The sequence below is a fragment of the Embiotoca jacksoni genome, unplaced genomic scaffold, assembly GCF_022577435.1.
Source record: "Embiotoca jacksoni isolate LCO1_2020_lvr unplaced genomic scaffold, fEmbJac1.0.p SCAF_20, whole genome shotgun sequence".
NCBI classification, from domain to species: Eukaryota; Metazoa; Chordata; class Actinopteri; family Embiotocidae; genus Embiotoca; species Embiotoca jacksoni.
The window spans coordinates 2734618-2757653 of NW_027185341.1; the positions used below are offsets into that span (position 1 = coordinate 2734618).

A 23036-nucleotide genomic window follows, 5' to 3' on the forward strand; every position below is an offset into this window, starting at 1 on the left:
GGTCAAATCAGGTAATACTAACATTTCATTACAGAGTAGAAAAAAAAAGCTTTGTACTATTCCCATTTCCAGTTTTTTTCATTCTGAATTTCAGGGTAATAAACCGCAGGGATTGGGTTTCTGTTCCTACTTGGTGAGAGTGCAGAGTTTCAGCGTGGGGAAAAAGGAGAGATTAACTCCACTCAAACTGGTTCATCGACTGAAAAAGCCAAAGAACCTCGAGTCTAAACAATAGCCCACAAAATCTGTTTACGTTCACAATAATAAATAAATAAAAAAATAGATAAAGGATGGAAAATGTAAGCTGCCAGAGAGAGTGAAAGCCAGTGTTTTATTTAAACAATTCAAACTGCATTATTGATGAAAACCGATTGGCTGGAGATTATTCAGTCACAGTTTTGTACGGTAACTTGGGGCCTATTTCTCCATCCTAAAACTCTCTGTCCTCCAAAGTGGGAATTATTTCTTTGAAAACACTTTTTCTTTGTTTTCTATTTAATATTTATCATCATTTCACAGACACGTCTGGATACAACTGTTCCTCGATGTTCAGTATCCGCACACAAACACACACCTGCAAAGTCGTACATACAATCATGCATATGTGTGTCAAATTCCTGTCAAGACAAATTTAGAAAGACAGAAATTGTACAGTCTTAAATACAACCGGCTGACCACACTTACATTTGTGAGCCTTTGCTGTTGACTTCAACTATGAGTCACCACTCAGCCCGACTGCACACACTCGTGAGCTGCTCTTCCCCAGTAGTTCTGAACTGGTCTAGCATCAGAAACCACATTCTTCTTTAGTCATTTTCAATTCTGAACCACTCGAACTTATTTCACAAAGACATGCAAAAACGTGCAATAATACATAAAGCCTCCATGCACACTGACAGTTATTTGGTGTTCTAGCAAATCATTTTTGGGTTGGATGAGTGTTTATAGGTGAATGACTTTATCACCGAGTGCAGCCTATTTTACAATCCCATTTATTTTTTTCTGAACTCTCAGCATCAAATTGTCCAAAACTCCTCATTTACACTCTCCTACATACATTTGTCAATACAGTCTCTGACGAAAAGCATACACTTAGAATTTGATAAGACGCTTGTCTACACCTGTGGAGTCACAGCTCAGACTTTATGTAACCCAAAGCAAATTTTTAATTGAATTTTTGAGTCTTTTTTCTTTCAGCCTATGAGCATAATTATAGTTCAGTTTGATCTCTCTGCAGAAAGTGGACAGCTTATTACAGGATGGTGCAGAAGCTGGCAGTGTAAGAACATGATTAGCTTCTACCAGAAGAGGAAAAAGTATCTCAATTTCTGTTTCAACATGTATTAAATCAAGAAGATGAGTAGTGTGGGGGATTTAGAGTTGCCTAAAGGCATCTCTGACTAAGTTAGGCCAAGTAACGAAAGTAAAGGGACAAAAGTAATGAAATAAATTGTGAAGTAATTAGTAAGGTCATGTATTTCCTTGTCCAAATGAGCAGCGTATATTGAGTAATTCCTTAACTTGTGCTTCTGCACAACAGTGACTTTGTGCCACCTCTGTAATTCAAGACAAGCCTTGTAAGGTACAGAGAAAATGATCTAGTTTTTGCTATCTGGCTATTTATCTAACATTTTATCCTGTCTCATCTCTTCTCTCTAGTGGTCCCCTCTTTTCTCTCTCCCCTCAAGTTTCATTTCATGACAGTATAAATGAGTACCCCAAGCACAAACTGTTGTCAGTATTCTAGCGTGCATATATCTAGGCCATGCAAAAGCACTTCTAATCTGAATGAAACATGTATCTTGTGAGTTCTAGAGAATATTCAGAACCCTGACATGGAGATGTAATACTCAAAAGCTGAGACCAAAACCTGTTAAAAGATTCTGTCACTCATGTTTTGTTAGTGTCTACGAGGAAGAGGACACGGCTCATTTTGGGCCCTGACCCAAAGTTTTAACAAATCAGGTAACAGAGATAGATATTGATTTGTTATGCAGGTTATGTTTTCAGCTGAGATAAACAGGAGGTCTGGGGAAATTTGGGGACAATCTGTGAGCCAGTCACTGGAACCACCTCAATCTGCCTTGGTTCACATTCTGTATTGATTTGGCAGCGACATCGATGGGACTGAATGAGAGGAGAGAAGATTTGAGTTTTTTTGTGTTGACTGCCAAATATTGTTGGAGACAGAAATCAAGCATCATTTGAAGGTGGGAGATCCTTTTCTGACACATGATCACAGGAGCATTTGTGTCACTTCATAAACCTGAATTTTTACAGGTTTTCAGAGCAAATGATCAGTTTATTACTTCAAACATGGAGTAGAATTGATCCAAATTAAATTCTGTTTGAATTCAATTTTAAAACACTAAAGACATTGTCACAGAAAGTTGACAGTCAACCAATTTGCCATAATTGAGTTTTTAGTTTCTGAAGCGTGTCCAGCCCTGTAGGCATTTGTTTCATAGAGTAAACATCCTGAATCAGGCTGAGGGCAGACAACGCTAAAATGGTGTTTGGAAACATATTTAGTAATATTTCACTTCACTTTATTTATAAAATGTGTATTTTATAAAGATACCACCTTGAACTGTCTCACTCAGACTGCTGAAGCTTTATTGACTTCAGAAAAACCTTTAGAATGTAAAGTATATATGCCTGTTTTTTTTTACATTGATGTTTTTGATGTGACTTTTGTTATTTGTTTCCTTCCTGTGTGTTATTTTGGGACAGTAAAGAGTTCCGGGACTATGTTACACTTCATTTATTATACCTTTCCATATAGATGATGTCCATACTTCTTTTCTATATTCCAACATTTAACCAGGCACCAGGGGAGTTGATGAAATTTGATCATATTTTTGTCAGGACACTAACCAGAACAGAAATCTCCAGCACTGGCCACGGATAGATCAAATTAAACATCTGACTGTTCGGCGACATCGTCAAGTGTGTTTCGATATAATCACAGAGTGGGGGAGAAATATTCCCCATTGACTGCTCAGCCTAAATCAACTTAAAAAAAAAAAAAAAAAAAAAATCACTTCCTTTCACACAAGCGTACCTAACCAGCCGGAGTATTGAACTGTGTCTTTTCCTCAAACACTTTTAGTTAAAAACAATCTTGATTTAATGTTCCTGTCTGTCTGTAAATAGTTGCTTTTGTTCTTCACTTCTTGTTTGTAGCACAATAACCCGGCTTGTTTGTCCTTTTAGCAAGGACACTGCAATGTTAATTTATCCTTTTGTCGAGCTATTCCCAAGTGCAAAACACAAAAGAAACTACACCCAAGTGTGCGTTGGGTGTGAGAATACAACAGGCTGCTGTTTTCACTGATGCCAATTTGTTTTTTAAGACTTCTTCTTACAGTGTTTCTTTATGTGATGATATCCATCAAGACAAGAAAACAGAAAACTGGGAGGAAAACAAAAAGAGGGACAATGTACATCAAAAGCTTTTGGCTAGACTGCAACCTGCAAAAGCACACGGGCTGTTCCCAGTGAGTCCCTTTTCTATGATGTTTCTTGAGGCACGACGCAACATGAAACACTCAAGGAATCAAACTCTGCCAGTGCAGCTGCTTCATCAATGTGTGGAACGGTGTAAGTTTAAATATCACACGATAACAGCAAACGCTAAAATTTCACAATTTAACTCATGTCTGCCAGACTTTAGCTACCCAATCAGTACACACAAAATTTACAAAATATTAGAAGAGCTGCTTTTGTGATGAAATAATGTGAGTTGAGCAATCATTTGATGTTGAGAGGAGCTGAAAGTTGCAGCTTCTTATTGATTTAATTCATGAAGTAGAGATGAAGGGCAAAAAACAGGAGGCAGGGGTGAGAAAAAAAAAAAGTCCCCTTATTAAAGTAATAAGAATACAACATGCCACCATGCATTGTGTTGTTTTTTTTCTCTCCATGGCAATTATTTTAGATGCATTCTGCATTTACTGAAACCGTCCCTTTTTCAAAATACAGACAGGATAATTTCCTTTCTGTCCCCAAGAAGAGGCACCCTTACCATTCATTCTCACACACTTGTACTATCCATTTTCCTCTCTAAGCCAGCTTCCCAGCCATTTTTCAATTTAAAACTGCATTTCATGACACATTTCACAAAATGAAAACGACTCACCTGAAAATGGTGAATAGATGGAGAATGGCAGGGAGTTACAAAGAGGGAGCGACAGACTGTGCTGTGGATTGTCTGGCAATGAGTGTGAAAGCTCTGGAAATTTGATGACCTTTCAAACCTCAGCTCCAGACAGACAGAGGAAATGACTGGTAAAGCTGAGAGAGAAACCCTTACCTTCTATGAGGTGCATGCCCGTTGTCCATGGCTTCGACAGTCAAAGCATACCTCCGTCCAACAGTGAGCTCAACACCTGGTGCCACAGTAATGACACCAGTGCTGTGGAAACAGGTAATTTAATTGTACATGATTATGAACACTTCAGATTTTTTTCACACGGCATTTATTTTCTCACCAGTGAGGATAATTCAGAAAATCTCCTACTTTAGTAACCACCGACTGTCATCAATGGCATTTTTGCTGAAGTCAATTTATTACCATCATTGTAATTGTATTATTATTGCAATGACATATGGGTGTTCCTATACAAGTTCCCTTTGATACTATCATTAATACCATCAATAAGATCTCTGAAAATACATCATCAATACATGCATTTAGCTGTGTTTTCAGTAGGTTTGAACTGGATTTATAGAATTAGTTTAAGAAATGGTCTGACATTTTGGCAAAACATGCTTGTTTGCTGTCTTGCCGAGAGTTAGTCTCTTATGGTTGCCTGGCAACCGTAAGGCAATGACAGAAAGTGAACACCCCGGGCCAAGAAACAGCGTCCCAAAAAGCTGCTCTGTAAAACCCCAAATTGCCTTTTTTTACACTTAGACTTTTTCTTTTTCTTACCTTTAGATGGAGCTGGTTGAGTTGTTCTCCCTGTTCACAGTCTTTATGCTGACCTAACTGACTATTGACAGTGGTATCAGCCTTCTCATGTCACTCTCAGCAAAAAAAAAAAGCGAACAAGCACATGTCCCAAAATGTCTAACTGCAGGTCATTCAATATTAAAATAAAAATCTAATGAATATAACATTGCTGGTAATCCATTTACCTGCTGCCTATAAGAAAATGTCCTTGGTCGCCAGCCAAGATCCGATAGGTGACCTGACCATTTTCACCTGCATCGGAGTCAACTGCTGACAGCTAGGAAGAGACACACAAAAAAGTGCCATGTGTCCAAACCAATTTTTTTTTTTTATATATGCTTCAATAAAGTATGTTGCTTGAACTACTGTGTTATCAAGGCCATGGTGTTCGACAGTGTGTACCTGTAACACAGTTTCTCCAGGCATCATATCAGTGAACTGGTTGACATTATAAGAGACATTAGGAAATGTTGGAGTGTTGTCATTGGCATCCAACACTGTTATTGTCACGGTAACCGGAATGCTCTGCTGGACACCGTCTGATGCTTCAAGCTGAGGAGACAAAGACACACACACACACACACACACACACACACACACACACACACACACACACACACAGAGATCAATGTAAACAGAGCAAAGAAATAAAATGCTCCTTCCTGTTGGAAAAGCTATGATTTTGAGAATGCAGGTGGAGAGAAGGTGGGCGGACTGTGTGCTGAATATGTCCTTGACCTCTGTTTGTTTCCTTGTTTTCTTTGAGGTAGAACTGCTTTGTGCTTTTTCACTTTAAGTCCATGTTCTGGGTGTATTTATCAAGTGAAATGCAACTGAAAACTCGGGAAACTCTCTAATCTAATCTATTCTGGATCTCTCTGCAGGCAATGCATTTTGTTGCACAGCAATAATTGTTCAGGAAACTCTTACGGCACAAAGAGTTTAAGGTGGTGACTTGGCTTCCAAAGTCCCAAGATCTCAATCCTTCAGAGTATCTGTGGGATGTGCTGGAAAAACAAGTCCGATCTGTGGAGACCTACCTCACAATTTACAAGACTTAATGGATTTACTGCTCGTGCCTAAGTGCCAAACACCACAGGACACCTTAAGAGGTTTTGCGCTGTGTATGCCTTGATGAGTCAGAGCCGTTAGGACCGCACAAGGGGGATAACCACAACATTGAGCAGGTGGATTTATGTTGTGGATGATTGGTGTATAACATCTATAAATTATCAAATGAAGCATTGGCATTGGGAAATACGTTTAATTACTTTCTCACAAAGCAGACTGATGCCACTCTATACAATAAATACAATGCTAACCCCCCTTGCTGGCTTCAGCTTCTTACTTATCATACAGACACAAGTGCACTCTTGCTTTTCCTCCTCTAGCTTTCAGTCAGTAAGCAAAAGTGTTATCCATTTGCCTTTTGCGTTTGAATGGATGAAAATATTCCTATTTTGCCATGATACAATGTTGCATTACTACTAGCACTTACTTTCCTTTCAGAAAATAAGCAACAGGTTTCAGTATTTTCAAGTTGACTTTTCTTTGTCAGACCAAATTACCATTAATTACTTTGTTTCCTCCTTTCCTCATGTGCTACTTTGTCTCATTTTTACTTCTCTTTCAGTTGTTTTTCTTCCTCCTTTCTTGTTCTCCACCTCGTTGGTGATCTGAGCCCTTTTGTCTGGACTTTGGTCTGAAGGTCCAAACCAAACCAGATAGATATGAAAACACTTTTAGTGTTCCTTCAAAATTAAAGTGTTAATTTAAAGTTTGTTTAGCAGGCTGCTGGGCCCTTCCTACATGACAATTTGTATTTTGTGAATGCAGCCTGCTTTCACTCCAGTCTATACAATACTGCCAAAATGAACTACATGTATTTCTCTAGATTTTATAAATCGTACCTGGTGAATATCAACAGAAAAGAAGCTTCTTCACTGATACCAATCTTCTTTACAAGCTCATCTGCCAAGAAGCGGAGACTCCTTCGAATGAAAATCCCCATCCATTTCTCAAAGCCCCTCTCTCTTCCTCGAGTTTAATTTCTCCTTCAAGGCTTTCATGATGATTACTGTATACCTCTACCTTTCAATCAATACACCAGACCTTCTGCGGTTTCCATCTTTAACTTCCAAATTGCTAAATGCACACTCAAGGACACATGGCGCCACATATTACGCTGCACATCAACGCATGTGCACACGCTCATGCTGCCAGTGTTGCCAGGCTTAACTTGTCAGATAATAGACTGCTGTATGAGGCAACAACTCTATACTTCATATGGTGTGGCACACACTGAGATACTGTGCTTGCCAATGGGTAACCTCACTATGGCCTGCCAATGAATAGGATAGTGAATTAGACTACCCTGAAATAAGATAGAGAATAAAAAAAAAAGGAGAGTGGCAGAGTGGGAGGGAAAACAGCCGCAAAAGAAAAGAAGAAAAAAAATGTACAAAGGGAAGCCAATGAGACAAAAGACATCAGAGTCTGACAAAAGCAGAAAAACTGCCAGAGAGAGGTTTACACAGGTGGACGGTAACCACAACAAGTCTCATTTTCAGCATCTTTTTTAGCAGGGGAAGAGTTCATTACTGGCTTGGATGCTGAGAACAATCCAATCATTAATAAAAGCCTTGCTTGTCACGCCAAACTAATTTATAGAGGTAGTGTTGTGCCATAAAATTAAATCCAATATTGAAAAGTCATGAAGCTAAGTGAAATTCGGGACTCTACGCATTTATAGAAGGGCATAACTATAATGCACAGGTCATCCTATGTTTAAAATGTTTCTTCTCCTCTCCACATTATTCCAGTCTCTTTCTAAATCCGTTTCCACTTGTAGTCAGATACCCTGCATTTTCTCCACGCCTTGACTTTTCTCCCTTCTCCCTCCTTATTGGTAAAATGGCTTCAAGTCAGAGGTATGTGTCGGGTTGAAAAACCCAGAGCTACTCTTCTCTACCTCCAAATGTTCTAACCTTTCTAGTCTTTTTTCCCCCCAATCCTCTGGTCTCTTTGTGTTTTCCAGTTTCCACCTCTTCTGTAGATATACGTCTTTATTCAAGTGTAACGGTTTTATCGAGGGTTTGAGGGGAGTTATTCAGACGCATTCAGACGCTTATCCCTCACCCTCTCAAGTACAAACACCTTTTGTATATAATGCACAGAAATGTCAAGGCTACCGTGAATGTATAGGAGTCTTGTGTCTCTCTGTCCACGGGCTGCACCAGGGTGAGATATCTTCTGATTCCGGTGGCAGATACAGAGAAAACATGAGAATAACTGTCCAGTAGGAAGTGGAGCTGAGGATCCCGGGTCTGTTGAAGAGAAACAGTTTCTTTTTTTAGAGGTATAGGGAGGGCATAACAACAGTGAACTTTTCTTCTTTACCATTGATTTACCCATTGAAGGAAGGATTGTGCTCAGCTACAAGTGGCATGCGTCACATTCATTTGGTTCCTACACATTTCAGCCAAGTAATTGGCACATCTGTAGTGATGTAATTTTGGCTCCTAAGAACACATACTTTGAACGGTTAAAGAAATAGACTAGAATAGAATTTTTGATAGATTGGATGCTTGATGAACATATGAAATAAACATTTGAAGAAGTAAAGCACCAGGTATTTAGTTACATGCTTTGCTTTCCGTGTATATATTTGAAAATTGTATTTTTCAAAATTCAAGGAAATGCAAGGTAAAACTGAATAAATCAGTGGAGAAACATTGTGATTGCAGATGCTTCATATGCAAAACAGCTGAGAGCACGGGGTGCTTAGACAAGAGAATATGTACGAAAAACACCTATGATGTTTTCTTGAGATTCTCCTAAGAGGGCTAAGTACGTGTATGTCTGTGTATGTGTGGTATACTCAGTGATGGAGAGGCAATCCTCACCCAAGTTCTCCTCTGACATTACCTACACAGTCATCTCCTCTGTGTGTGCGCGCTGTAGATATATGTATGTGTGTGTGTGTGTGTGTGTGTGTGTGTGTGTGTGTGTGTGTGTGTGTGTGTGTGTGTGTGTGTGTGTGTGCATGTGTGTGTGCGTGTGTTAGAGAGAGCTCTCATTCCAGATAAGGCTGGCTCAGCAGGGAAGGGAGCTGATAATATTGTCGATGTAGCCGGTGTGGATAGTGAGTCATAAATAAGCATGCGCACACACACACACACACAAGTTATAGACACACACACACAAGTTACAGACACACACAGACACTCAAATTTGTATGCACACATAAATGAAAGTGATGGACGGCACATAAAAGCAATTAGGACTGATCATCATTGTTGGTGCTTAATGCTGGAGGAAAGACCAGGGTTAGCGATATTAAAAATAACTCAATGTATATCAACTGCCTCAAAAACATACACATTATCCTCCCTAAGCTCATTCCCTGCTGTTGGGGTCTTTTAGAAAGCAATGAACCAAAGCTTGTTTTTGTGAAAATGCCTATGCTACATCTTAAACAAACTAAGCTCTTGGGAATGCATCGGCGATAACAATGTTGCAGCACTGTAAATTCTTACATTATTACTGAGAGGCAATTTAAGGAGGGAAATGGTTTTTACTATCCAGATTCACAGGGAAATTAGATAGGGCACTTCAAACACTGCAAGCAAGGCAATAAGCTGAGATTCAGTAGAGCGAAAAGGAGGATAGAAACGGACACTTGACTAGACCAATCCTTCACTTTTGTATGTTTAAATTGTGTCACCAAGCTGCTAGCTTAGTCTACATGATGGTTTCATTTTATTTGAGGCAAGAGTTTGTTTAATTAAACAATTTAGACCAGGATTTTATTTTACGAATGTAAATGTGAGTATACCAGCAAAGCATATTAATTAACAGATGACCATGGGCTACATCCCTTTCCTGAGTAGAGATTGTCCAGTCATCGCTTGGCTGTCAAAGCTATGACTAAGGTACTGTCAATCTTGGGATTTTGCCATATGTGAGCGGTCTGCATGGTAAAGAAAGAAAGTTCATGTCTTTTAATTTAGCCTGTCTAAAATCAAAAACAAAGGGCACAAGTTTGTCTGCTCTAAGACACGCTGCAAACAAGCCTGGCCAACTTGGTTATGAGTTCCTATCTCCGTTGTCTCTTACTGATTTGTTGCTTCCGCTGGAAACTGTGTTTTCAACTACCTTATGGAGTTAATGTTTGCTTAATTAATTATTTTGTTGCTGCTCATGAATCTGCCAGCTACAGTTGTTATTTTCAGAAAATCTAAAGTCAAGCAGGTATTGTTTCAACAGTAAGCATGACTTCTGAGCAGTAAATCTGCCAGTCTTATCATTATATGCTCCACATGGGAAGCTTGACAGGCCTGCTGGCAGTAATATGTACATTAATATAACAGTAACTAGGGGCTTCATGAACGGTCAATTTCCATCTGGTTAAGTGTTAAGTGATCATCAAACACTTGTCAGTGAGCATTGATATGTACAATAAATTGATTGTTGGGTTTGTAGCACAATCTTTGTCAACATCAACCAGTGGGCGATTTAGAGAACTCGACAAAAGGAGGTAAAGACAGAAGGAGTGAACTCGGCTTATACCTACAGGAATCTCATTAGCTGTAAGCTATAAAGGAAGTCAAAGCAACAAATCATATACTGTAAATTGGCTCCTCAGGAGTATCAGATTAAAACACAACAAATAAACGCATAAATAAAAATATATATTAGAAATAAAAATCTGAATAAAGGTTTTCATATTTACAAAAATTATATTTATTTGCACAAGGGCAAAGTCTTTTTGAATATTAGCACATCAAAGTCATATACAATGAAAATGTACATTTTAAGAAACCTAAGTTGCAGAAAGGAACATCTATATTATCCTCTGTTTAAATTTTCACTGCTATTGTTATAAATTGATTGGTCATAACCATGAGTATTCATTAGTTCGGTCAATAACGGATCTGTATGAATTTATCCTCACCTCCTCCACGTCGTTATCCAGGGCTATGATGGCCAGTGGTGCGGACAGGTTGCCGTTGATCGCTATGGTGGTTCCCACTGGAGATGCCTCACTGATGTAGCCATGGTAGCTGGTCTGCAGGAAGTAGGGTGCCTGGTTGTTTTCATCCAGGACTTCAATTTGGAGGTTGGCAAAAGCTGGCAGGGGGTGACCATTGTCCTGTTCTGCCTGACGGTGAGACAGAAAATAATAGTTCAATTTAACTTTGAATCTTTTGTACTTGACCAGCCACAAACTCTGCTGCTAAGGCAGTATTTATACTTGCTTTACCCCTGCACTTTTGCAAAAATATTTGTGTTGCTAAAAGCCTAACAGCCTAACATTCAGACTGTTAATTCAATACTTAAGAGACCCTTTTGGCTGACATACAGCTTTGGGTATTCTTGGGTAAGTCTCTTCAGGCTTTGAAAACCTGAATTCGGGAAGCTTATCCCATCCTTCCTGTCAAATTAGATGGGAATTGTCTGCGAACTGCCATCTTGGTGTCTCTCCAAAGATGTTCTCTGGGGTTTAAGTCTGGGCTTCAGCGGCCACTCTGGGACAGTCAGACTCCTGCCCTCAACTCACTCCAGTGTTGTCTTGGCTTTCTGCTTTGCTTCATTGTCATGCTGATATGTGAACTGTCACTGCACTAGGTAGGATTTTTTTTTTTTTAGGGACTTCTCTGCATTTGACTCCATTCATTCTCTCTTCAATTGTGATCAGTCTCTTTGTCCCGAAAACCCCACATAGCATGATACTGCCACTGCCATGCTATACTGTAGGGCTGGTATTAGCTGGTAATGAACTGTGCCTGGTGTTCAACAGCAGTTTTGTGTAAATAGTTCAGTGTTTGACTCATCAGATCAGATCATCATTTTCCTTGTGGTCTCAGAGTAATTTAAACACTGTTTGGCAAACTTTCATGTACCTTTTACTGTGACTTTCATCTACTTACTCTATCATAACAGCCTGATTGATAGAGTGCTGCTGAGATGGTTGTTCCACTGGTAGGGTCTCACATCTCTGCAGAGGACCTCCGAAGCTCTGTTAGAGTGACTGTCGGGTTCTTGGTCACCCTGGAGACCAAGGACCTATTTGCTCAGTTACTCAATTTTGTTGAACGGCCAACTCTGTGTGGAGTCCTGTTTTCTCTGTTTTTTTCTTTACTTTCTTTCTTCCGTTCACAATTATTGTGAGATGCCACTGTGTTCCTGGGAACACCCGCATCTTTAGAAATGGTTTTACACCTTTGTCCTTATCTATGCTTTGCTGCAGTTTTATCATGGAGTTCTACACTTCAGAGTTCGAGGCTTGGTTTTTGTCCTGAAAGACAGTATGTTTTGTGGTTTATTACAGGTGTTTTTCTCTCTGAACTTAATCAAATCAATTACATTTTCCACAAGGGAAATCCAATCAAGTTTGGACACATCCAGAATTATTAATACAAATGGAATTCAAATGACCACAATCTGGAGAGCTGTGGCACAGAGTCTGAGCACTTCTGAAAATGGGAGATTTTAACTACTGTGAGATGAGGTTTTTTTTCTCATGTAGATTCCGAATTCTGATTCCACAATGTTTTTACGAGATCGATTACATTTTTTTTTACTTATTTAAGATATAATCTACAAGACTATAAAGTGCGCACGATGTAAAGATGTCTGAATATTTTTTGATGCAACGAAATATTATTTTCTGTTTGCAGCTTACCTCTGTCTGCCATTGTCATCTACATATTATTTTGTTACTCTGCTCTGTGAGCCCCGTCGCCCTTCCTCTCATCATTCATTAATTCTTGTAGGATTTAACAGATTTACCATCCCACAAGCATTTAAGGATTTAAATGTTTTGGTACACTCATAGACAGATCTACACAGTCCTTTAGCTACAACAGAAAAACATCCTACAGAGGAGAAATTCCATTTTCACTTTCAGTCGAGCAGAACCTGATGTATGTTTGGTGGCGTAATTCCATTACTGGGCTAACTGAGACAAAAACATGTACACACAGCATGGGATAGCTCTAATGCTTTACAATTACTGACATTTAATATGTTCAGGGAGGACTACTTTTAATTGACAGACACCACAAAGCGCCAAATAAATAACCTGAGGAGGAACATTTAGTTTTTATTTAAGCTGACAGATTTGCTGATCAACAGTTTGGTGGATAATTTAGGATTAAAGCAGTAAAAAAAAAAAGGAAAAGGGTTGCACGGTGAGGTGAGGGGTTGCTCTGCTGTTTCTATAAGAAACATGCTGGGAGAAAATCACATTAAAACGGCCCTACACTGTTTCTCACCTTGATAACCAGATCAAATTGGCGGTAGAGTTCTCTGTCGATGGGCTTTAGTAGCAGGAGCTCCGCTGTGGTTCTGTTCAAGCTGAAATATTCTGCATAGGACTCTGGTTTACCTAAGAGAGAGCAGGCAGCAAACATAACCAGTAAGAGGAGAGCAAAAACAAAATTTACACCAAAATAAAAAAAACACTTGTGTTTGAGAGAGGAGAAAACATCAGTAATTGGTTTAAGAATCAATATTTGTGAGTTTGGTGTGTGTCATGGGGAGTATGAAAGAGGGGGTGAAAGGCATGGCTAATGCTCCCAGTTTTCTCATTTCAGCTCTCGACAGGTGGGGATGCACGTACACACGCACACACACATACACACACACACATACATATTTGATGCATTAGAACGCTGCATTGTTCAGTGGGGAAATCAAGCTCTGTTGAGAGGAGCAGCAACACGGGCACATGTGCACAATCACATTTCTCAAGTGTGCATTTCTGTGTATGTTACATCTTTATAGCTAGCATTGATTTGTCCAGCTCCTACTGAGGGACGATGTATTCAACACAGCAGGATTCCTGCAATGTTGGTGGAAACAGCTGTTTGTGTGAGTTCTATGTTTTTCTCATGGTTTGCTCTTACAGCAGGAAGTCCAGGCCTCAACAAATACATATCCTTGACTTGCAAAATTCTGATCTTTGTTAATACTATTTTTGGCATGTCTGTCTTTATTTGATAATGGTAGTGGAGACAGGGAATACGGGGAGAGTGAGGGCGTAAAAGTTTAACCAGCTGGGAATCAAACATGGTCAAACCACTAGGCAACAGTCAGTTCCAGAAAATAATTTGACAGTCTGTTGTTTAAATAATGTTTTGTGTCCACTGTACAGTCGGATGAAGTACAACTAAAACCACTGCATTTAACATTAAATCTTGGACAACCTGATAGCCAAGTACTTAGGACGTTTACCACATGGACACAAATGCTGTCAGCAGTGAGTCTTCGGTTCGATTCCGAGCCAGCCAGCCATTTACTGTGTCATTCTCCTGCTGTCTTTCCCTTGATTGATCCCTGACTGTTCCTAATGGTCCTATCTAATAAAGGCAAAATGACCACTTTAAAAATATTCCCCAACTAATTATCACTGATAATTATATGTAAATGCCTTTACTTATTTATGAAATCATAAACGTTGGATGAGGTGCAAAATTGCAAAAAGAAAATGTCCCCTTTGTCAATCTTTAATAATCCTTGCTCAGACAGATATTAGTTTCACAGGAGGAGTCTGGGAAATGTAATCGAGTCAGTGTCATGTCATGTCAGTAGATTTAAACAGACTAAACACATCCTCGCTGGTAAAACTAAAACATTTTTGTGACTCTGCAGTTTCAAACATTAATGTGTTGTAATGATGTAATGATGTCGTACAGCAGTGGTGCACCGCTAGCCTTATAAATCACTTTCAACTTAAGGTACTTATGAGGGATTAATTGGTTCCATCTCTGTATTTTTGTAATATATTGTACTCTGCAAACTGGTTACCCTGCTTTACATTTCACTCTGAGAAGTTAATCCTGCACCTAAACATTGAGGTCAGACTCTGGGCTAAAGAAAGTGTCTGTTAAATTTATTTTTGTGTAACCAAGGTCAATTCAAAGAGAGAAGTATCTCCGTTTTTGATTAAAACAAAAATACCAAATTATTTAATCAAAGTTTGTCTTAAATTTTTCACACATTTAATACATATATTCTATAATACCAAACAATACTGATAATTGATTGATGAACGCAGCCTACAATTATTTAATACGCACATGCTCTTAATGGTAGGGTCAGCTCTGTTCTCGGTATGTATATTTTCTTACTGTATAGAATGTCCAATTGACCAACCCAACTGGCAACAAATCAAAACTCCAACATTTGCAATGTACCGATGAGGATGGAGTATAAGATCCCTGGTCTTTCAGAGGGAGGCTGTATGTTTCTGTCTTGGTCCACAGCTTGTATGGGAGGTGTCACATTGAGAGGATTCACCTTATTCTGAAAACAAAACCAATGAGATCATTAGTTGAACATCCTTACGGTCAGAACCATCTCCGACAGACAAACCAGAATAGTTTTGTAAGGCATTGCATTGTAGGTAAAGCAGGGCACAATTCTTAATAACTTAAATCAAAATGTACAAGTAATGTATGTGTCATACTGTGTAGCTTAATTTTTAGAGTAAATAACAAAGAATTGTCAGAAAAAACCAACAGCTTGAAAAACCCTTACAACTTTCCACCATACACTGCCAGCTGTAATGTGTGTGAATACAGATCCCATCTTAGTTTTCTTTGAAGATCTATAACAAAAACAGTGACTGCCTAAATTGCTAAATTGGTAAGGAATATATATAAGAATGAGTTCTTGGTGTTATGTCTGATTCAGTTGTTCTGGTATAAAGACAAGCTTTGCTATTTATTGATTAGCAAAAAAAAACTCTGAACACAAAGCAAGCAAGAGTTGAAAAGTAAAATAAGAAATTCAATTGCCGGCAAAAACACACCACGGTACACTCTAAATCACATATAGGGCACACATGCACGTCCACATATTCAATCTGTGTAGCAAATATGCAGCATAAAAGAAACAAAACCAACTGGGAAAGAAGCAAAATTATCAAAACCTGGAAAAAACATCACACACAATAAATGTGATTCATTTCTAATGTGCGTAAAGAGCATATTGAATCTGTATGTATAGCTACTGCATACCATTACACATAGATACAGCAGAGAGTTTGCAAGTGTGGCTCCATCTGTATGCGAATGTGGCCAGGCCATAATGTTGAGTTATAATAGTGCGATATTGCTGTGGTGTGTGTAATATGAAGACCCCCGATGGGAGAAATATAACACATCTATCGGGTAAAATTAACACTAACTTTACATATGAAATGTCAAGACATGCACACCAACACCGCTGCACAGATTTCCAAATGTGCACCGGTGCTTAACCGCACTGATACATAGCCACTGTACACGACATCGCGCTCCTATGATACAATACTTTACCGCTGCACCTGCCATGCTGCACTTGAAATCTACTAGCCATTACTGAGCTATGTCTCCTGTTGCCCATCATTGAGAGAAGAGAGGAGGGAGACACAGGCAGAGACAAAGTTATGGTGAGTAATGAAGTGGAGTAAATGAGGACGTAAATGTATAGAAAGGATATCTGCCAGGAGTTGTGGGTAAACAGGGAGCCGGGAGAGATGAAAATGCAGCAAAGAAAAAAGTCTGGGAAAGACAGCCAGGCCGCTGCAAACACTAAGATACTATACTACAGTTTTTGTTATTGACAACATTATTACGCACCGTCTCACAATGAATAAAATAGAAAAGCACTGACAACAATATAGAACTGCTAAGGCAATGCAAGAGTTAGGATGTGTAATGTGCAAGCGATAGTAAAGGCATTGATAATGTAAATAATCATCGACAATATCTGTGTTCTAGACAAACACTGACAGCCTTTACAAGATGGATCAAAAGCAACAGTTTAAGGTCAATGAATCCCTTTTAGATGCGAGATGTTTCCATGTGTATTGTTAGCATGGAAGCCCGTGGCAAACAAAAACTGCTTGATGAAGTTGGCTGCTAAAAGAGACTGGTATGTAAGCTTCAATACGATTAGTTTCATCCTGTCGTCAAACAGGACAATTTAATCCCTGAATGTCCTGATTATCCACTCCATTAAAAATTAGACCTCCCGCCTTCAGAATACAAAATAAATAATGTCAATGAGCCTCTGTTGAACTTGCACCAGTTGTTAAAGGCTCAACCTCGGTCTAACAAAGATAGTATGCTTCTGCTTTTTTTCGAGCAAGCACTGAAAGCAAAGCCCTTCACTCTGAGGACATTAGACAACCTTTACCTTGCACTAGTTGTAGTTTTCACCTGCAGCTCTGGAACCTATAACAACATTACTTTATTATAATGTGCTGTATAGCTTATGGCTATTCATTAAAAGAGACGGCACAAAGGACACTTTAACTGGCCAAACATGAGTCCACTTAGCTGAGTCATTGCCCCTGGTTTTGCACTCGCTGATGTATCTTACTTGAAATAGGGCTGCAGCTAATGATGCATCAATATGCAGAAATATAATAAAATAATCAGAGACCTGTTATTTGCCAAAACAATTTATAAATTCAGTTGGATTGTTTAAGCTTAAATTATCCATTATTTAAACTGCTCTAACATGATTATCTCTATAAAGTAATTGTTTCAGTTCTAACTGGGGTTAAACACTGCATTGTTCTTAAAATTACTGTATTTTATTAAATGGATGTTTATCTGCCTCCTTTATGTTTAACTGGCCAGGGAAAAAAACTGGTGTTAGTATAGCATGTAATTGAACCATGTGAGATCGGTTATCCACAATTAACAATTTTATCAAAACCAGATCACTCTAGGAAAGCCTGATGTAACCAAACACACATTCTTGTTGTGTTCCAAAATGTGTACTTGTGTACTAATACTCACTATTTTGAGTGCGTTCACGCTGTCAAGTACAGAACAATGCAGTGTGCTACTAGTACCCAGATGATGCACTCAAAACGGTCGCCAACTTGGCTACGTAGAGGAAGACGCAGGACCACCGATGTAAAGAATTAAAAAATGAAGGCATCAGTGGAAGCTGCAGCTGTTACAGAAGCAGCACAAAAGTGTTTATTTTTCACTAAGTAGCACCATACTGCTGCTGGACAGAAGCCATCAGTGTGTTTATTGAGTGTGTTAAACAAAGGGTGAAAAAACACGTTCATATCTGGGTAAAATAATTAAAGCTGCAGATATGTTGGTGGGGGATGCATTCACATGGTTAGTGCAGAACGGTAAGAGTCCAAACATGTAAGAGTACTATTTGTAAGTGTACTAAGCGAAGTATGTCATTTGGAATATATCAAATGATTCAAACCAAAAATGTAGACCCACAAGCCGACACAGAAACCTAGGCATGGAAATATTGAGAAGGTCATTACTTGCTGGGCTTTCAAAGCTTAGTGTCAGCATCGTGCAGGCAGGCAGGCAGGCAGGCTCGGGCAAGCAAATACTGCAGCATCAGCAGGAAGAATGGCAGCAACAGGTATCAAGCAGACATGACTGAATCAGACACAACAACAAGCAACAGCACCTGGCAAACTGCCTTTATATACCAAATAAGTAATGAGCAAATGAGCAGCAGCTGTGCAGGCAGGTGGCTGATCCCCAGAAGAGGGAGAAGATCAATAGAGGAGGAGAAAAAGCCCTCTTGGCATTTGGTGCTCAGGTGAGGTTTTGTGTCAAGCACTGAGCAACAATAAAGTGCATGGCAAGACGTTCGTGGTGCAACGTAGATCTAGCCCCCCCCCCCCCCCCCCCCCCCCCCCCTCCTATCACATACAAATAATAACAGATGGACGTTCACACAAGACAGTGCAACGCAGTGCTGCAAAGTTTTGGTCGGTGTGGGAAAGATCGACAAAATAAAGTTATGGCACAGTCTTTGATGCTTTGTCCAGCTTTATGCTGCTTGAAGCCAATCAATTGCCAGCATGATGTAAATACAAACTAAATGATTGGTCAGGTCTTGGGTGAGTTGTTTACTGTACTGTTCAATAATCAGTTTTTCTATTATACCCATACATTTTGGAGTTGCAGAGGCAGCAATGTTTTTGAAGTGTATGTGTGAACATGGCCTGACAGCCGATTCCTCGGCATAAACGACCAGCATCTACGTGTGTGTGTGTGTGTGTGTGTGTGTGTGTGTGTGTGTGTGTGTGTGTGTGTGTGTGTGTGTGAAAGAGAGAGATATAGAGAGAGAATATTGCCATTATGTTGGCTCTAAGGATCCGAGGTTGTCATATCTTATCAGTCTGATTAGGACTCAAACTATTATAGTGCCTTGACTCTCCTCCTCACTCACTCCTCTCCTCACTTCACCTCCACATCTTTCTGTACCACAGGAACACCAGCTCTTTGTTGTCCTTTCCATTCGTTCTATATTTCCGCTCTCCTCTCCTCTCCTCTCCTCTCCTCTCCTCTCCTCTCCTCTCCTCTCCTCTCCTCTCCTCTCCTCTCCTCCTTTTTTCTTTCTTTCGTCTACTCTAATTATTCAAACAGGGCTCCTGAGAGGAATCTCCTTTGAACAGATGAGGTATATTCAGGTGAACTAGGTTCACCTGAATGTACCTCATCTGATTGACTGCAGGAGGATTTGTGGTGAGGACTGATTGTGCTATTGGCATAAATGTACATTCACTTGAATGACCTGACTTAAATAGGTCTGTTTAAATCTGGTATTTTTACAGTCTAATCATTTTAGTTTTTTCAGTGCATTTCATGATTTGCATGACCAATTGTCTCCTTTGGGTTACTTGGTGTTCTGTAACCGTTGATGGAGCTGCTTACGTAAGCTTTTTAGTTTTTTGACTTCTAATATCATTCAAAGTGCTGCTAAATTCTCTGGAGGTGTGTGTGCTCAGACCAACTACCACAAACTACTCCGTCATTCATTCTAATTTGACCACTATGTTGGCAGTGAAGGTATCACAGGGCTGTGGGATAAAATGCAAGGTTTTGTTTGTTTGTGTAGCACTGAGCTGATACCTGGCAACCACTGAGCTGGAGAAGACAAGTATCGCTGGTGATAATTTTCAAAAGAAATGATTAAATTGAAGCTTGTTATTGTGCTACTGTGCAGCTCATACAAGAACATTGTTGGTAGAAGAATATCAGTTTTTAAGTTTTTAAGTGTAGTGTTGAGTAGAAGAACCTTTACACTGTATATTAGAGATAAATGGGAAATAGAGCACAAAATGTATATATCTTAAGACGACTAGTACTATATATATATATATATGTATATATATATATATATATAAACATTGACTATGTACCTTATGCATATATCTTAAGACGACTAGTACTATATATATATATATATATATATATATATAAAACATATATATATATAGTACTAGTCGTCTTAAGATATATGCATAAGGTACATAGTCAATGTTTTCATTACTCTTGAGGACTAGAAGTAGATATTCATCTGCACAACTGTCATGCAGGAGGATTTGTGGTGAGAAAAGTGTAGATCACACTCATGTATTCTGGAAATGATTGAAAATGGGAAACTACTGGGATGATGTAAGGGGCAGAATTTACAATGATGTTGTATTACCCAAGACCTGTGTGGTACTATGTTGAGGTAATGTGACACAGGAAAATATACATGAGGACTAACACCTTTTAGTGGAAACCAAAAGGGAAATCATGACAAAATGGTGTGAAGAGGACCTGGTCAGAGTGACTGGCTGTACGAAGTTGAAAATATATACTGTATGGTATGGAAAGACAATCACATGCTTTGAAATTTCAACAATTATTAAATAAATAAATCCCTCACAAAGGCACCACAAAAAGGTTGAAAGTGACTCAAAGTCCATGTTGCCCTGCCTTCTGTAATAGTTAACTTCCTATATAACTCCTCTTTCACAGACAGATATTCGTGGTTGCAAAGCTGAATTTCATGTATAAATTTGAAGGACAGCCTTTTTACAAATATGTCCTAAAATTCAAAATTAGAAAACTGTTAAATAGTTCATTAGAACATAAAATAGTTCTGATTCACTGTAGACTCATTTTGACCTTTATCACAGAAAACGTATTGACTTCTCAAAGCAGGAGAAGCAGAGAGAGGTGTAAGAAATTGTATTAACTGTGGCTCAGTCAATATTGTTATCAATTATACTTGTGCTTTTCCTACATCCCAAAGTCACTGTTTAGGATTTAACAATTTAGGAGCCCAACACTGAGTCTCCATGTGCTGTGGAACTAGCAAAACTGCATGGGATGTCGTAATCATTCCCTTTATTAAACACACTTGTATTTTTTCTGTTATGTCAAAATGTCTTCTGTAAAAAAGGTCAAATATGAGCCTTAATTTGACATCTGCACATACCAAACTCCTGCAGAGAACAGAAAACCCAGTCTAAAATTCATCAATAGCCGACGAAAACAGCTCACAGTAAAGAGAGGCCAAGCAACAGCAGTTTGTTTGTATGACTCCGTTTTTCATTGCTGTGATGGTGTAAGATCATAAAAACTGAAATCAGTGAAGCATCTGGAGTTGGCCGCATTTCTGTATTGCAGAAAATTGACAAGTGAGAAACAATCTTTGAGTTTGATGCTACGTGTTTTCTACATCACTTTGGATTTTTAAACATCTCAAGAATTTTCCCACCATAACTTTTCTGTGTGCCTGCCTCCCCACCATCTCTCCCTGTTTGACTCCCCTCTCCATATCATCCCCAACAACCTCTCCTTCTTGAACCACGTCCTTGTCTGCCAGTTTCTTCTCAAAACCACAAGATGTCAAGATGATTTACTGTTGCCCCTCAGCATGTCTCTCTTGGTTGGGAAGAAAAAGTGTGTGTGTGTGTGTGTGTGTGTGTGTGTGTGTGTGTGTGTGTGTGTGTGTGTGTGTCGAAGAGATTACCCATTTTTATGCAAGACCAGGTTGCTGATGGCCTCATGGATTGCAGCCTTGGTACATAAGGTCTCTACTACTTTCTTTGTTTTAGTTTTTTCTGTGTCTTTGGTAATCAAACCAAATTAAGTTCGCTGTTTTCACAAACCCGGAACGTTTTTTGGAGATCCTAGTTTAAGTAGCAGTGGCTCTCTATGGGACATAGAGGACATTGAGACAGGAGGAGTGTGCTGGTACCTTAGTGACCCTCTGAACTGATTCACTCAGTGAATCTCCATATCTTCCCTGATGAAATGGACGGGGGGGAACAAGGACTTTGCCTGTTCTGCTGCTCTTTTTTTCCAATGCAACCTGGATCAGTCTGTCGGGTTTTCATCTAAACCTGGCAGGTCACATAACGCAGCAATCAGGGAAAATGAGGGGTTGTGGAATTTGTCACAGTGCTTATGACCCAAGGATCCTGTTTGTGGACTTTAGCTTGGCGTTCAACATCATTTTTCCAGAAATCCTCTCCTACAAACTGTCCCACCTCATGGTATCCCCTGTCTTCTGTCAGTGGATCACCAGTAGGAACAGCAGGGGAGGCTGGAGTAAGTCCCTTCTGGTGCACACACACTCACCACTGTTGCTCCTCAGGGACATGTCCTCTCCATACTGCTCTTTTGGAGAAGAGGGGAGACTTTGGGAGACACCCCTTGGCACTGCCTCCCCTTACAAAATCTGACTGCTCTGAGAGCGACCTTTTCTGAAGATGACCAAGATCAACTCCATTCACAAAAAGCCAGAGCAGATTTCTGCAGCAGCTGAGGAAGTATGAGGAAGTATATGGTCTGCCATAGGAGCTGTTGAGACAGTTCTGCACCATCATCATCGAATCTAACCTGTGCACATCCACCACGGTCTGGTTTTGGAGCAGCCACAAAAGAGAATAGTTATAGACTGCAGCGAAGAGTGAAGGCAGCAGGGAAAAACAACATTAGTGCACTCCTGCTCACCCTCCAGGACTCTCTCTCTAAGAAACCCAGAAGAGAGCAGGGGAAATTAGTCACAGATTCCTCACACTCTGGACACAACCTTTTCTCAACTCCTTCCCTCTGGCAGGCGCTACAGAACCCTGACTACCGCCCTGACCCGAAACTGCAGCAGCATCTTCCCTCATGCCATAACCCTCATAATTGCTGACCATCTGCTATGATTCTTCAAATAGTTATTACATTGTGCTTCACATCAAAAACACTGTATTGGTCCAATACTGATACATTTCATTCCTGTACGTGATTCCCATTAC

General features: G+C 39.5%; 1 protein-coding gene across 1 annotated transcript in view; it reads right to left on the bottom strand.

Moving 5' to 3' along the window:
• LOC138201961 (protocadherin-15-like) overlaps window positions 1-23036 on the bottom strand; it is a 169400-nt gene that overhangs the window by 89030 nt on the left and 57334 nt on the right. Inside the window, exons 10-16 of the mRNA XM_069155579.1 lie at window positions 15160-15268; window positions 13237-13349; window positions 10914-11120; window positions 8149-8283; window positions 5360-5509; window positions 5143-5234; window positions 4316-4417 (exon numbers count right to left, since the gene is read on the bottom strand). Coding sequence (XP_069011680.1) covers window positions 4316-4417; window positions 5143-5234; window positions 5360-5509; window positions 8149-8283; window positions 10914-11120; window positions 13237-13349; window positions 15160-15268 — 908 coding nt within the window. The remainder of the gene's footprint in view (window positions 1-4315; window positions 4418-5142; window positions 5235-5359; window positions 5510-8148; window positions 8284-10913; window positions 11121-13236; window positions 13350-15159; window positions 15269-23036) is intronic.